The 16,202-nt window shown below is 42.2% G+C and overlaps 1 protein-coding gene across 1 annotated transcript in view; it reads right to left on the reverse strand.

Annotated features, from left to right (window-relative positions):
- The window catches only part of LOC126442999 (proteasome subunit beta type-6), a 43,038-nt gene that overhangs the window by 20,820 nt on the left and 6,016 nt on the right, over positions 1–16,202 (reverse strand). The window contains exons 2-3 of the mRNA XM_050090840.1: positions 12,017–12,216; positions 3,874–4,003 (exon numbers count right to left, since the gene is read on the reverse strand). Of these exons, the coding sequence (XP_049946797.1) occupies positions 3,874–4,003; positions 12,017–12,216 (330 nt within the window). The remainder of the gene's footprint in view (positions 1–3,873; positions 4,004–12,016; positions 12,217–16,202) is intronic.

A 16,202-nucleotide genomic window follows, 5' to 3' on the forward strand; every position in this document is an offset into this window, starting at 1 on the left:
TGTGCAAGAATACGGTGTCCCCAAGTAGTATCGTACATCTCAGACGTATCTAAGAATATGCCAATACAGTGATATTTGCATAGAAAAGCCCAATAAATAGCTGCCTCTACCAGGCTAAAGTTGTCGACAGTGGACCGAAATCTCTGGAATTCAACTGAGTGGCTAACGAGTTGCCCCAGTCTCTAATATCCCGACCAGACAACAGTCAACCGTTCGCACTGAGATCTTTCCCACGCAGCTCATTAAGGTGATACTCCGATAACTACTGACATATGTCGACCTTTCCCGGTTCGAGAGGAAAGTATCGAAAGTGCCTGTCTGCACATGTTGAGGAAGTTAACTGTCTGTGATAGATTAAAAGATTAGAGAAGGGTTTCCTTCGATGGTGTTCGCAAATGAAACGTGCAGTACTGGATTTGGTTGTGATTGGGTGCAGTATCACTAGCCACCCACTTGGAGAAAGGGTAGTTTGTTGAGTCTGAAGTCCAGTTTTCCCCTCTCTACAGTTGCATTGTAGCAACAACATACTGGATCCCGGATAGCACTGGCAACAATTCTCTGCCAGAGTCTGAGCAATGTGTCTGAGCACAGTTTGGAGACATCCCCGTTTCAGCACTACTGCTATTGGTAAATGACTGCATTTACCAGAAATCATCCTGACGGCTTCCCATACTTTTTCAGAATAGGTGGAACAGTCGATAGAGTCCAGGAACACTCGCCACAACATTTTCTCGCTCTCCCTGATTACTCGCAGAGCCTCGGCACTCGCAAATGTAAAAACTAGGAGGTTTTCAGCTGTAGGGCAGCATTTATACTGTTGCAGAGCCACAAGCCTGTCCCAGATGGCAGAACGGCACTCACCTGTCCACCGCGGTACAGGTCACCTCCTGAGACGACCCGAGGACTTCGGCACGGATAACTCGGCAGCACGACGGACCACTAACGCGATGTGGTGGTCCACCCGTTCCCGGACACTGTTGCAATGTTCGAATGTGGCCAGCTGGCTGAACTGCTTCCAGTTAGCCCCGGTGACCACCCACATCAGTGGCTTCTCTTTCAGGTAGTGCTCCATCCAGTAGCTGAAGGTGGGGTGGGAAGTGGTCACCGGAACGAAGGACGTCAACGACCTCCCACCGAACGGCGTCTGCGAGGGCCGGAGAGCGATAAGAGAGGTCGACGGCCGAGAATGCCTCGTTAGCGGAGCAGAAACTAGAGTACCCGTGTCGACGGCCAGCTCTCGAGTCGTCACGGGGCTCTCCGAAACCCGAACCTGAGGGTCGGGAGAGGTCGAGCCCCACGAAATATGGCGGGCACCGAAGTCTCCCAGTAGGAGAAGTGGTCGCAGGAGTTGTTCTACGAGATCTAAGAGAGCCTCACAGTGTACTGCATTACGTGGAGGTAGATACAGGGAGCAAACAGTGGACCTCCGACACCCACGAATTTCGACAAACTGCTCGCAGGTCAGCAGCCGGGGGAAGGGCGAAGGAGTGATGCGTGTTACTGACAAAAACGGTAACCCCCAGCATCTACTGTCCCCACTCAGCTCATCCTTTCGGTGAGGGGTATAGCCCCGTAGCGTAGGACTGTCCGTGGCTTTAAAATGTGTTTCTCACAGACACAGGCACACGGAGCATTCCCGCAATAGCAGTTTCAGTCTCTCCCCGTGTTTCCCGAACCCACTAATGTACCACTGTAATACGGGAGCTAACTATCAGGGAGGGTGCACTTTCACTCTGCCTTTCCACCGGGGAGGGGAGCTCCTAACAGGCGGAGGCTCAGTCTCCGGGTGAGAACACTGCCCCACCAGTTGTCGAGCTCCGTCAGTTCTACCGAAGAGTCGAGAGACACATTTGATAGTACGACATCGATGTCGTGGACTGTTTACTTTCTGATTCTGCCTGTGAAAGGCGCTCGGCATTCAATTTTTTTACCCCGGGTAGGTTTCGGGACGACAACCACAGCAACGGTAGTGTCAGTACTCGACATTGGACTGGACCGAACCTCAGGGAAAGCAGGAAGATCCCCAACACTAGCGACCACAACTATTCCGATGTTTTGGAAGGAACTCCAGGCTGTTAAGTAACTGCAGGAGCACAAGTACACTAACAAATGCAGGTACTATTGCTAGGACTAGCTACCTCCGTCTGTGTCGCAGTATTGCTTTTCTGTACTAGCTGTTTGACAACTGAAGCAAAGGAGGTAGTGAACGTCAGGGGCCGTACGGTCTTATAAATAGTCTCGATCTCACCGAAGGGAATCTGTGGTTTTTAATCTCCTGTAGCTTCCATTCTTCAAGGAAGACACAGCAGTTAGCCCCAGTGCAATTCAGACATTTTGCAGGAGACAAACATTCGACTCCTTCGTGGGCAACCTTACCACATTTGCCACGAGCGGCTTCTCCCTCGCTTACAAGAGTGGTGTGCCCAAATTGCTAGCATTTAAAACACTGCACTGGGTCGAGGACACAGGGCCAAACGTCTAAGCGAAGAAAACCCGCCTTAGTACGTTCCAGAAGTTATGTGCTATTAAAAGTAAGGATGAACGAGTCAGATTGCCTTCTACAATATACTGCACATCTACAATGCCTTCTTAGGCACATTTAACTTTCGGGTCTTCTTTCGGGATATGCACCAGGTCCTCTGCACATCACAACAGCTTTACTGTAGTTTAATGGGGCGTAGAGCTCAGCCTCGATGGCATATTCCCACAGGTTTTGGCTTTCTGCAGGTTTGTTACTTGTCGGGTACTCGATGTTTCCACCAACAGTGTCCCATTTCACACGTGCTAAAGTACCTGCAAGCCCCTCTAAACACTTTTCGAAACTTCCCTCTGGCCAGCAGCACGCATTCTGTTACTAAACTCTCTAGATTCCCGAGTCCAGAAGACTGACTGCAGAGGCCCTCTTATCTGACTGGGTGTTAGTAGCTACCAGTGGCCCACCCATTCCACTGGGAGGTGGAGGACAAAACTTTGAAGGAACCATCTCAGTCCTGCAAACACCTACGGAAATAAAAGTCCACACAGACAGAGCCCCGCCTGCCTAGGTAAGCCTCACAACTGATGCGCAGCTCGTTCCCCGGAGGTTGCATTCAAACAACTGTTCCACCTCCTCATCGTGCAGCACACCTCCAGGTTTTCACCATTCTTGCAATCTAGGCAGTCAGAGCCGAAGCACTCCCGCAGCTTACTGGTGACAGCTACCAGTCCCCAGATCAGGAACCACGAATTACCGCGACGTGGAGTCCAAAAATGTGGCAATAGTGCCAAAATTTGGTGCTAACTGATAAGAGATAGCAGCTTCTGTAGTCACTAGGGTGTGTGTGATCTTTTTAATGCAGTAAGTGTTTCAGTGCACAGTTCCAGTTCTATGTAACTCTCATTTCCCCAGATCTTAAACAAGTGTGTATTATCTCCGAGAGTTGATCACCTCCGACTTCAAAAAGTCATCACTAATGCAGGCTCCACAAGAGCTTTCAAGTGGTTTGACAATATCTGTCATTTTTCATACTGTCTGGGATTTGACATATTTCCAAAAGCTGAGTAATGGTCCAGTATTCTGTTGATCTCACTAGTGTTAGTCTCTAAAATTTCATTTGCTGGGCAGAAATGGTGGCATTGGCTGGCAACAATAGAGGTTCCATCTGAAGGTGTGTTTAAAATAACAGAGCTATTGTTTACTAAGAAACAGTAGCTACACTCACGAAACTTAAGTGAACACACATCCGAATGTAAGGTGCCAGGCGCCACCCCGACGGCCAGCAATCTACCCCCTCCGCACAGCAGGGACGGGAGCACTCTGCTCGCCGGACCGGGCCCGCCTGCCGCTCGCTGCCAGCCCAGTCCACTCACTACTCAGCTCCGCTACAGACTCACCTGCCCGCCGCGCCGCTTGTCCCAGCCGGCGACGATGACGCCCGCGACGAGCGAGTCCCGGTAGTTGTAGCACAGCTCGCGGAACACGTTGGCGGCCGTCTTCACCTGCGGAGGCTCGCCCATCTCCACCCTGCCGACACGTCGGGATAGTCCGTTACGAGGCACACGTCCACATTTCACTGTTTTTGCATTAGCTTTATTTCATTACATTTACACGAATGTGTTTCCTTCTCTGTTCCCTGTAGAGTTTACGAGAGTTCGACAACGCGGTACCGTCTCTCGACCCGTGCAGAGTTTTTCGGTTTTGTGGCCTGTGACTTACCTCCCGATACACGGCAGCTGAGAGTAAACTCCTAGTATCTAAACAAAATGGAATGTTAATGCAGTGTGACTGTACTGCATAATTACTTATTGTCCGACAGACAAAGAACATTTTCACGCGACTGTCATCGCACAACTGCCAAGTTACTGTCGTACTGATGTTGACCGATTGAGAACTTTCGATAACAGTAACTAAAGGATACAAAAGATTCCTACTTTAGTTATCGTTATCAACGTTCCACACAAATCAACATTAATAGAACACAAATAAATTGAAATTAGAGAAGAATTTAGGAACAATGGATTTCAGACAACAGTTTCATTTCTTGGGAACATTACATTATCTAACTGGAAACAGGTTTCCTGCTTGTTACGAGCAGTCAACTTAACCATTTTAGCTATTTTTGCACAATTCATGGCCAGACAAAAATTTCCATATGACATTGTCCACGTGTCTAACAAGGGGAGGCCTCAACGTTTGGAACGTGGATTTACTGTAAACTTTGTACACTCTTAGTACTCCATGACGACGACAAAATGTGTAAGCAGTAGCGCGTACTTCTCAAGAGAGAATCGCAAGATAATTTCGGTCTTCAATATGTATCTGTGCGTGGCCATTCCTACCATGAATCGGCGGCAGCCGAGTGGTGCCGGCACGGTAGCTCAACGTGTCCGGTCAGAGCGTTAGCCGCCCTTTCTAATAAAAAAACTGAGCGAACCGATCAATGAATAAACTGAACAAGTGTCATTCGACGTCAACCCTGAACAAATTCAGTGAACAATACAGAACAAAATGATTATTTAAAGGAAAAAAAATAATAAAAAAAAAAAACAAAGTGGTTGGCACTCAAGCCACTGGATCAAGTTTCGTTTGTCAGTTTTTATTTTCAACACAGTCATTTTTCTTACTATTTATACTACAATTGATATAATGGGAAAAATACGTTTAATCGGATGAACTTTTATTAAATTTACAAAGTTATTTGGCAGTCTACTAATTTTTATTATCACAAACAATATAATATTCATAACTATCGACTAGTCAACGACCAAACGCATAAAGTGATACTGAAAATGTATGCTTGTCCGTGTCTTCAAAACTGTTCATATTTAATCGAAAGAGAACGAGAAAGTGCTTCTCGGAAGACGCTATTAAAATACACCTGATACTGCATAACCAATTATCAGCACTGATTTTTAAGGAAATACTGCGTTATGCACGGTTCGCTTCCGAACTATTGTCTGAAAGAGAGGTTTTTGAAAAAGTTAACGAGGTTTATTTTTCCACGGAAAACGTAAAAGGACCTTGTGTATGTGGAAACACAGCATTTATTCAATGCAGCTGGTGCCAATTAACTTTATGTTTTCCACGTTTTTTCGAAAAATACCATCCTGCAACTTGTGCTCGTAATGTTGAAGGCGACGATTAATTTTACATCTTTCAAAAGCCGCCTGTGCCAGTCAAAACTTCAAGGTAACAAGTGATTTCAGGATTCTTCCAGGTATAATGGATTTCTCAAATCACGGACAAGCATACATTTTCAGTATCACTTTATGTGTTTGGTCATTTATCAGTCGATAGTTACAAATATTACATTATTTGTGATAATAAAAATTAGTAGACTGCCAAATAACATTGTAAGTTTAATAAAAGTTCATCCAATCACACATATTTTTCCCATTATATCAACTGTAATATAAATACTAAAGAAAATGACTGTGTTGAAAATAAAAAATAAAAAACAAAAAACTGCCTAACGGAACTCGACCCAGCGGCTTGAACCCCAACCAATTAAAAAAAAATTTTTGTCCTATATTGTTCGTTGAATTTGTTCAGGGCGGACGTCCAATGACACCCGTTCAGTTTGTTCGTTGATCCGCTCGCTCAGATTTTTTTACTAAAAAGGGTAGTTATCGCTCTGACCGAGCATGTTGAGCTACTGCGCCACCATCGCTCGGCTGCAGCCACTTTATGGTAAAAATGGCCACGCACAGAGATATATGTATATATGACGACTGAAATTCTCTTGCGATTTTCTCAGTAACGCGTGAGAAGTAAGCGCTACTGCTTACAAATTTTGTTGTTCTCGTGGAGTATTACGAGTGTACGAAGTTTACAGTAAATCCGCGTTCCAAACGTTGTGGCCTCCCCTTGTAAAACCCACATTTGTACATTCATTATAAAACTCCTACAATTTTAACTGAAAGATGCTGACAAGGTTCTACGGGTGAATACGATACTGCAGTGCCTATACTGTTAAGAAGCACGACGCGATGGTCCTTCAGACATGCACGCACACTGCGTTGTACTTATTAACAAAACAGCCACCACAATATCTTAATTTGAAATTAATCTAAACTTTAAAACAAATTAAACTTACATGAAAAGTTCAATTTGGAATCTTATGATATCAAGATTCAGACAGATTAGATTAGATTAATACTAGTTCCATGGATCATGAATACGATATTTCGTAATGATGTGGAACGAGTCGAATTTTCCAATACATGACATAATTAGGTTAATTTAACAACATACTTAAGTTAATATAACAACTTTATTCGTTAGTGTTTTTTTGTTTTTCTTTATTATTATTTTTTTTTCCTTAATTTATAACTAAAAATTCCTCTATGGAGTAGAAGGAGTTGTCATTTAGAAATTCTTTTAATTTCTTCTTAAATACTTGTTGGTTATCTGTCAGACTTTTGATACTATTTGGTAAGTGACCAAATACTTTAGTGCCAGTATAATTCACCCCTTTCTGTGCCAAAGTTAGATTTAATCTTCAATAGTGAAGATCGTCCTTTCTCCTAGTATTGTAGTTATGCACACTGCTATTACTTTTGAATTGGGTTTGGTTGTTAATAACAAATTTCATAAGAGAGTATATATACTGAGAAGCTACTGTGAATATCCCTAGATCCTTAAATAAATGTCTGCAGGATGATCTTGGGTGGACTCCAGCTATTATTCTGATTACACGCTTTTGTGCAATAAATACTTTATTCCTCAGTGATGAATTACCCCAAAATATGATGCCATATGAAAGCAGTGAGTGAAAATAGGCGTAGTAAGCTAATTTACTAAGATGTTTATCACCAAAATTTGCAATGACCCTTATTGCATAAGTAGCTGAACTCAAACGTTTCAGCAGATCATCAATGTGTTTCTTCCAATTTAATCTATCAATGGACATACCTAAAAATTTGGAATATTCTACCTTAGCTATATGCTTCTGATTAAGGTCTATATTTATTAATGGCGTCATACCATTCACTGTACGGAACTGTATGTACTGTGTCTTATCAAAATTCTGTGAGAGACCGTTTACAAGGAACCACTTAGTAATTTTCTGAAAGACAGTATTGACAATTTCATCAGTTAATTCTTGTTTCTCAGGTGTGATTACTATACTTGTATCATCAGCGAACAGAACTAACTGCCTCTTCATGAATATAGAATGGCAAGTCATTAATATACAATAAGAACAACAAAGGACCCAAGACTGACCCTTGTGGAACCCCATTCTTGATAGTTCCCCAGTTTGAGGAATGTGCTGATCTTTGCATGTTACGAGAACTACTTATTTCAACTTTCTGCACTCTTCCAGTTAGGTACGAATTAAACCGTTTGTGCACTGTCCCACTCATGCCACAATACTTGAGCTTGTCTAGCAGAATTTCATGATTTACACAATCAAAAGCCTTTGAGAGATCACAAAAAATCCCAATGGGTGGTGTTCGGTTATTCAGATCATTCAAAATTTGACTGGTGAAAGCATATATGGCATTTTCTGTTGAAAAACCTTTCTGGAAACCAAACTGACATTTTGTTAGTACTTCATTTTTACAGATATGTGAAGTTACTCTTGAATACATTACTTTCTCAAAAATTTTGGATAAAGCTGTTAGAAGGGAGATTGGACGGTAATTGTTGACATCAAGTCTATCCCCCTTTTTATGCAAAGGTATAACAATAGCATATTTCAGTCTATCAGGGAAAATGCCCTGTTCTAGAGAGCTATTACACAGGTGGCTGAGAATCTTACTTATCTGTTGAGAACAAGCTTTTAGTATTTTGCTGGAAATGCCATCAATTCCATGCGAGTTTTTGCTTTTAAGCAAGTTTATTATTTTCCTAATTTCAGAGGGAGAAGTGGGTGAGATTTCAATTGTATCAAATTGCATAGGTATGGCCTCTTCCATTAACAGCCTAGCATCTTCTAATGAACACCTGGATCCTACTATATCCACAACATTTAGAAAATGATTATTACAAATATTTTCAACTTCTGACTTTTTGTTCGTAAAGTTTTCATTCAATTTGATGGTAATACTGTCTTCCTGTGCTCTTGGTTGGCCTGTTTCTCTTTTAATAATATTCCAAATTGTTTTAATTTTATTATCAGAGTTGCTGATTTCAGACATGATACACATACTCCTGGATTTTTTAATAACTTTTCTTAATATAACACAGTAGTTTTTATAATTTTTGATAGTTTCTGGGTCACTACTCTTTCTTGCTGTCAGATACATTTCCCTTTTCCGGTTACAAGATATTTTTATACCCTTAGTAAGCCATGGTTTGTTACAAGGTTACTTACGAGTATATTTAAATAACTATTTTCTTGGGGAAGCAGTTTTCAAATGCATTTACAAAAACGTCATGAAATAAATTATATTTTAAATTGGCATCAGGTTCACGGTACACCTCATCCCAGTCTAACTGCTGTAGGCTTTCCCTGAAATTTGCAATTGTTAAATCGTTGACTGAACGTACTACTTTGGAGGACTGTTTAGTATTGCTGAATGGAGCTATGTCATATATTGTAACTAGCTGTGCACCATGATCAGAAAGACCATTCTCAACAGGCTGAGCATTTATCTGGTTAAACTTACCTTGGTCTATAAAGAAGTTATCTATCAGTGAGCTGCTATCCTTTACCACCCGAGTAGGAAAATCAATAACGGGTGTCAAATTGAAAGAACCGAGTAATACTTCAAGGTCATTTTTCCTATTACCCTCTTTCAGAGAATCTACATTGAAGTCCCCACAAATAATTTGCTTCCCCCTGTCTGACAGATAGCACAACAAGGAGTCCAAATTTTTCAGAAATAGATGAAAATTTCCTGATGGGGACCTATAGACAGTTACAATTATAAATGTGCCTTTATTTAATTTAAGCTCACAGGCACATGCTTCTATATGTTTCTCTTCACAAAACTTTTTTGTTTCTATACTTTTTGCACAATGATAACTTTTGACATATATGGCAACTCCTCCTTTCTCCATATTTTCTCTCATTACATGTGCAGAGAGCTTATAACCACTTACATTTACCTTATCCATATCAGTAACAATGTGATGCTCAGACAGGCATAGTATATCTATTTCATTCTCAGCTTCTAAATCTTCTAAACAAACCAGAAGCTCATCTACTTTATTCTTTAAACTCCCAATATTTTGATGAAATATACTTACATTATTTTTAATTATACTTTTATGAGAACCTTTCCTTATTCTAACATTTGCAGTACTCTCATGTCTGAGTTTCTCATTGTGCTTAGGCCTAGTTCCTATACCAGTGGTCACATGGTGTTCAGAGAGGCAGATTATGTCAACTGGGTTGGGTGACTTTAATTCATCAATGCAATTACCTAGGACTGAGATACAACTTGGTGGAGATAAAATTTCTGGTGATTGGTGAAAATTTATAATTGATAGCTGTGATTGATGATCCAATGTGCTAGAATTGTGCTGTTTAATTTCTTTCCTAAACTGAAGATTTGTTTCAATCCTGACCTCTCGTAGAACTTGACATCTTTCTGTCTTACCTATCCTAAAAAAGGTGCTGCTCCAACACCTGTAACCACTGGTATTTTACCATTCATGGCAGTGCCTCCCCCCCTTAAATTTCCTGCTATTACCCCAGCCAGTTTCCCCTTCCCTTTCCTGTTGAGATGTAGGCCGTGCCTGGTATAGTCCCACCTACTGAGATAATCAACAGGAACCACACCAATATGAGCCCCCGCACCCGACACAAGCAGCCGTTCCAACTCCAAATTAACTCTCCCAACAGAAGAGTTCAAATGAGGCCGGTCATGGCGTCTCAGGACAGATACAAATTCAACACTGGTGTGTCTCGATGCCGACGCAATCTTTACCAGGTCACACTCTATACTGTACCCAGGATCTCTGTCAATGCTGTTCCCTGGCCCTCCCACAATAACCACGGTGTCTTCCCTGGTAAATCCTTTACAGAGTGAACCTAAATCCTCTGTCACCTGATCCAGACTAGCACTTGGTTTGAAAAAATTTGTGACCTGGTATTCTGGTCCTAATTCCTCCTGCAGAAGTTGGCCTACACCTCTGGCATGAGAACTGCCTAACAACAAAACTTTTTTCCTTTTCGATGACTTTCCTACATTCTTTTTCAATTTCCTATTGAAAGTTTGTTGTGTCCTGTCTACACCTACCTCTGCTTGAGGCTCATCAGTTTCTAACTGAAGCAACAGGTCAAACTTATTTTTGACATTCACCACAAAACTGTCAGACTTAGTTCTAGGCCTGTTCCTTCTGCTACCTGTTGCCACTTCCCACCTCTCTTTGCCCTTCTCCCTCCTTAACCTGTCCAGATCTTCCCTAGCCTGATCTAGCTCAGCCTGAAGGGCAGCAATTTTCCCCTCCTGTTCCACTATCTTCCTATCTCTGCTGCAAATCCTACATAACCACTGATGAGCCTGATCCACTTTCCCAACACCCACGCCACTGCAGTCCCCCCAGTGAAAAAAACTACTGCATCCATCACACCAAACCCCGGAACTAACAATTCTACGGCAAGTCAGGCACTTCTCACTAATGGCAAAAATAATACTTTAACTAGAATAAATCAATTAAATTACCGAAAATCAAAAAAGACCTTACAAGAATTAAGCCTATTCACAAATGTATATAAGCAAGTTTCTGATTTAAAATTCCGCTGTTTTTCTGAGATCTGTATTAAAACAACGAAGGTATACGCTATTTATTATATATTTCACTCGATGGAATGAAAAAAGGACAATTAAACGAGATACTTTAACTTTGATTCTCCAAAAACGTTACGAGAATTAGGCCTATAAACAAATGTATATAGGGAAGTTTCTGATATAAAGTTACGCTGTTTTTCTGAAATCTGTATTAAAACAATGAAGTTATACGCTATTTACGGTAGTTTACTTATTTGTTACCGAGAAACTAGTTAAATTACCTTGAAACAAGAAACAAACACGTTTACAAAATTTAAGCCTAAGAGCGACTTCGCGAAGTTACAATCTTTTCGTGTTTTCTGAAAAAATACGCAAAGAAAAGTCAAACCTTTAACGGCAAGACTAAACAATACACTATGTATTAGTAGTTTATTGTCGTAAAGAAACTTAAGTTGCGAAAAAGTAACTGCCGAAAAGTTCAACAGAGAAGAATTAGTCTTTCAGAAGCCTTCGTCTTCCCTATTGTGACTAAGCAAAGCCTGCCAAAGCTGACGAAACTGAAGAATGAGGGCCCCCCCCTCCCCCTGCGCGCGCGCGCACACACACACACAAAATCCTGAAAATTGGAAGCAAAAAAGTGTAGTCAACATGGGCTGTAAAATGCATGCATTAAGAGCTATGAAAACTTTTTCCATCTTTGTTACTGCAAAGAAAATCCCATTTGCTGAAGAACTGCTCACAGTTCTTGAAGTACACATTTTAGGGGCCCTGTTTAGTAAATTATGACACCCTGTATATATGTTGGCACAGTGCAAGTGTTAAAACAGCAGCATGTGCTAATGCCGATACTCACTGCATGAAGTCCAGATGGTAGGCAACTATGTCAGCAATGTTCTGAGTGTCGGCCGCAGACCCGGAGCGGCAGCAGTAGATGGTGTCCGTGATGCGCGTCAGCTTGTCGGTGACGCGGTTCGCTATGTATGTACCGGTCGTCGTCCGGGAATCGGCACCGATCACCACTCCGCCGTCATACTCCACGGCCATAATGGATGTCTGGGGCAGAAAGTGCTACGTGAACCTACTGACAACAGCTGGGGCAGCCACAGTCTGTTAACCAGTACAAACACCATCATGAAAAAGCAAATGTGGACACATTGGCCGTAACTAACTGGCTGAGAACAAAAGATTGAAACTCGAGAAAGTGCAAGAAGGTAAGAAATTAAGAACACGGGACCAAAACAAATTTACAAACCCGACATTGCCAAAAATTCAGAGACGGCACTAGGCAATAACTGACAAATGGTAGAAAGAAACACATTAGTAGCTTTGACGGAGGAAATAATGAGTATAGCAGAGGATTAAATGTGGGAACAGACACGACCCAGTAGAAATCCTCTAATAGCAAGTTATACGTTTTTTTTCACAAAAGTATAAAAAATGCAGCAAACGAGACAAGCAAAATATGTGCACAAATCCTGGAGACGAGATTCACAGAGAGCACATAGCAGCATAGTGAGAACTGTAAAAGGACAAATGCAAGGCTTTAAAATTGTGCATAACTATAGGGAAAATAGGCACCACCTACACGAAAATTACAGACACCTTCAGGGAAAAGAGAAGCTAAGTTGAAAGCCGGAAGCAATATATATCACGCCCACATTTGTGTGTCCGAATTTGAACCATATGCGTGGGACAACTCAAATGACACCCGATCAGGCTGGACAGACTGGTGTGCGAGTGTAAGCAGCGGACTTTCAAGTGCAAACAGAAACACAAACAATGAGAAAACTCAAGTTTAGACACACTAAAGGTAACATCCAACCAGTACTCTGGAGGGAGAAAATCTGAGAACTAAAAGCCAAGAACAAAAATTGAGGCTGCATTATGACGAGACAACAGCAAATATGCCGCAGTGTCCCACGACACCGTGCGGCAGAACTCACGAGGCGGCCGCAAGCTCTAATTAGTTGACGGAATGGTGTACTGTGTCAGAGCAAAGCGACACCTGTGCTTGCAGCTGCGATGGCTCCAACTGTCGGCTGACAGTAAATTTCGTGCTCTCTGTGCGTTTCTGAAGTTGCCTGGTACACTGAGGGAAGCAAACTTTAAGATGATGATGATTATATAGAGAGGAAAGAGAATGGAGATATGACACTGCACGAAGAATCTGAAAGAGCACTGGAAGACTTAGGCAAAATGAGGAACACAGAATACAGAATATCCCTCAGAATTATCAACTTTCTCTGGAGAAACAGCAACGACAAAGCTATTCCAACTGGTATCCTCATTTTTTGTACAGCTGCGAGATTGGCAGAGCAAATTTATTTGTCCGCTTTACATTGATATTCTCTTTGCTGTTTCCTTCTGTAACAAATATAACATGATTAAACAGAAAAAGTTACACCAAAGTATTTGAACACTCACCATTTATTTTAGCAAATATGGTATAACAACCTGAGTGCACCTCCCTGTAGCCACTCAACTTCAAAATTACCAGGATAAGACAAATTAGGTCTGTCTGCAGCCAATTTGAGAGGATTGAAAATGAGACAGTAGTAGTGAGAAAACTGTCAACTGAGCATTTAATCTGTAATAAATTTTACCTGAGACAAAAATATTGTGAAAATTACGTACGAAACAAAATATACTGACAGAGATACAGGGTGTTACAAAAAGGTACGACAAAACTTTCAGGAAACATTCCTCACACACAAAAAAAGAAAATAAGTTGTGTGGACATGTGTCCAGAAACGCTTACTTTCCATGTTAGAGCTCATTTTACTACTTCTCTTCAAATCACATTAATCATGGAATGGAAACACACAGCAACAGAACGTACCAGCGTGACTTCAAACACTTTGTTACAGGAATGTTCAAAATGCCCTCCGTTAGCGAGGATACATGCAGCCACCCTCCGTCGCACGGAATCCCTGATGCAGCCCTGGAGAATGGCGTATTGTATCACAGCTGTACACAATACGAGCACGAAGAGTCTCTACATTTGGTACCGGTGTTGCATAGACAAGAGCTTTCAAATGCCCCCATAAATGACAGTCGAGAGGGTTGAGGTCAGGAGAGTGTGGAGGCCACGGAATTGGTCCACCTCTACCAATCCGTCGGTCACCGAATCTGTTGTCGAGAAGCGTACAAACACTTCGACTGAAATGTGCAGGAGCTCCATTTTGCATGAACCACATGTTGTGTCGTACTTGTAAAGGCACACGTTCTAGCAGCACAGGTAGAGTATCCCGTATGAAATCGTGATAACGTGCTCCATTGAGTGTAGGTGGAAGAAACTAAAATGAGCTCTAACATGGAAATTAAGGATTTCCGGACACATGTCCACATAACATTTTTTCTTTATTTGTGTGTGAGGAATGTTTCTTGAAAGTTTGGCCATACCTTTTTGTAACACCCTGCATATTGCAGGATGTAAGTAATATACCATCATACTTTAAGAATGTAATAATTTCAATTCCAAAAAAGGTAGGTTTTGCCAGGAGCAAATAAAGACCAAATCACCAGTCAAACAGGTGTAAAATATTACCAATACTCATTTATGGAAGAATGGGAAGACTAGTAGGAGAAGACAAATGGGGAAATCTGTGTAGGTTCTGGAGAAAGACGTGAACATTCTTGGAAAACTCACCCGAAAACTTATCTTAGTAGGTAAGTTGAAAAAAGACAAACCTATATTTAAAGCATTTGTCGATTTAGAAAGGGAGCAGTAGGCAATGTCAGACAAACTGCTTACAGGAATACAATACAAGATGAACTGGCAGCTTTGAGAGACCAAATACGGAAGACAGCAAGCATGGGGTAACACGATTCTACAGTGTAACATCTATCACTTTTAACCACTTAAGGTCGATGAAAGATGTCCATGGAATTGTATGTAAATTGGAGGTGGAGAGAGGACGAAAGGAAAAGGAAAAGGGGAAGGGAGGGGAGGGATCACTGCTGCCAGCTGCATTGGGACATTACGCGGAATCAGTGGCGACGACTGCAAATTTGTAGCAGATCAGGATTCAAACCTGGGATCTCCTGCTCACTAGGTAGGTCTGGTAACCACTGTGCCATCCGGGACACAGTGTTACCGCAAGTGCACGGACTACGTCAGCTCACCTCACTTCTAATCCACACTACCATCAAACACCACCTATCCACAGGACATGTCCAAAAGCGCACACGCACGCACACACACACACACACACACACACACACACACACACACACACACACACGTATAATTTGGTAGGCACAGCTGGGCAATGAATCCACCTTCTTCAGTGCAAATGTACAAATACGTCTGACCTCCCGTGGGAATCTCTGAAGAGCGAATACGGAGGAGACTGACAGGGGCTACAGATAGGTAGCATTCGATGGGGGAGTGGCTCGGCTGTGTGGCGAGCCTAGATAGTCCGTGTAGTTGTGGTAACACTGTGCACTTGCCTAGTAAGCACGAGATTCCTGGTTTGAATCCCGGTCCAGTACACACTTTCACTCATCGCCACTGATTCCGCATAAAGTTCCAACACAGCTGACAGCAGTGATCCCTCCCCTTTCCTTTCTTCCCCCTCCACTTTCAATTTACATATAAATGTAGAACAGCTACAGATTCTGCACGATGTCCGACATGTCTGAAAGGACAGACACCGTACATTCACATAATGTGCGTGGACACTGAAGACGTAGTTCAGGTATTAAGTGCGGAATATCCCGCTGTGTGCACCCTCGGTTGACCTAGGTGCAAACATCGACAAGGGGCAATGGCGAATGTGTGTCTCCACCTTTTGTGGAGACCAACTTACGCTTCGGTGTCGTGTCTCGGCAGTGCCTCGGAAGCCACTGAGCAAAACGCACTGACAATAAGAATGTCAGTGGCAAAAAAACAGAAACATCATTATGAGAACTCATTTGGTAATGTGCAATTCTATATAAGAAGTACACGAATATACGTTGTAATCTGTTACAAGTTATGAAATAACAGAGCTCTGTTCACCCATCTTAACTGGAGCTGTAGATTAAAAAATATCAGG

Source organism: Schistocerca serialis, unplaced genomic scaffold (genome assembly GCF_023864345.2).
Source record: "Schistocerca serialis cubense isolate TAMUIC-IGC-003099 unplaced genomic scaffold, iqSchSeri2.2 HiC_scaffold_1420, whole genome shotgun sequence".
NCBI classification, from domain to species: Eukaryota; Metazoa; Arthropoda; class Insecta; order Orthoptera; family Acrididae; genus Schistocerca; species Schistocerca serialis.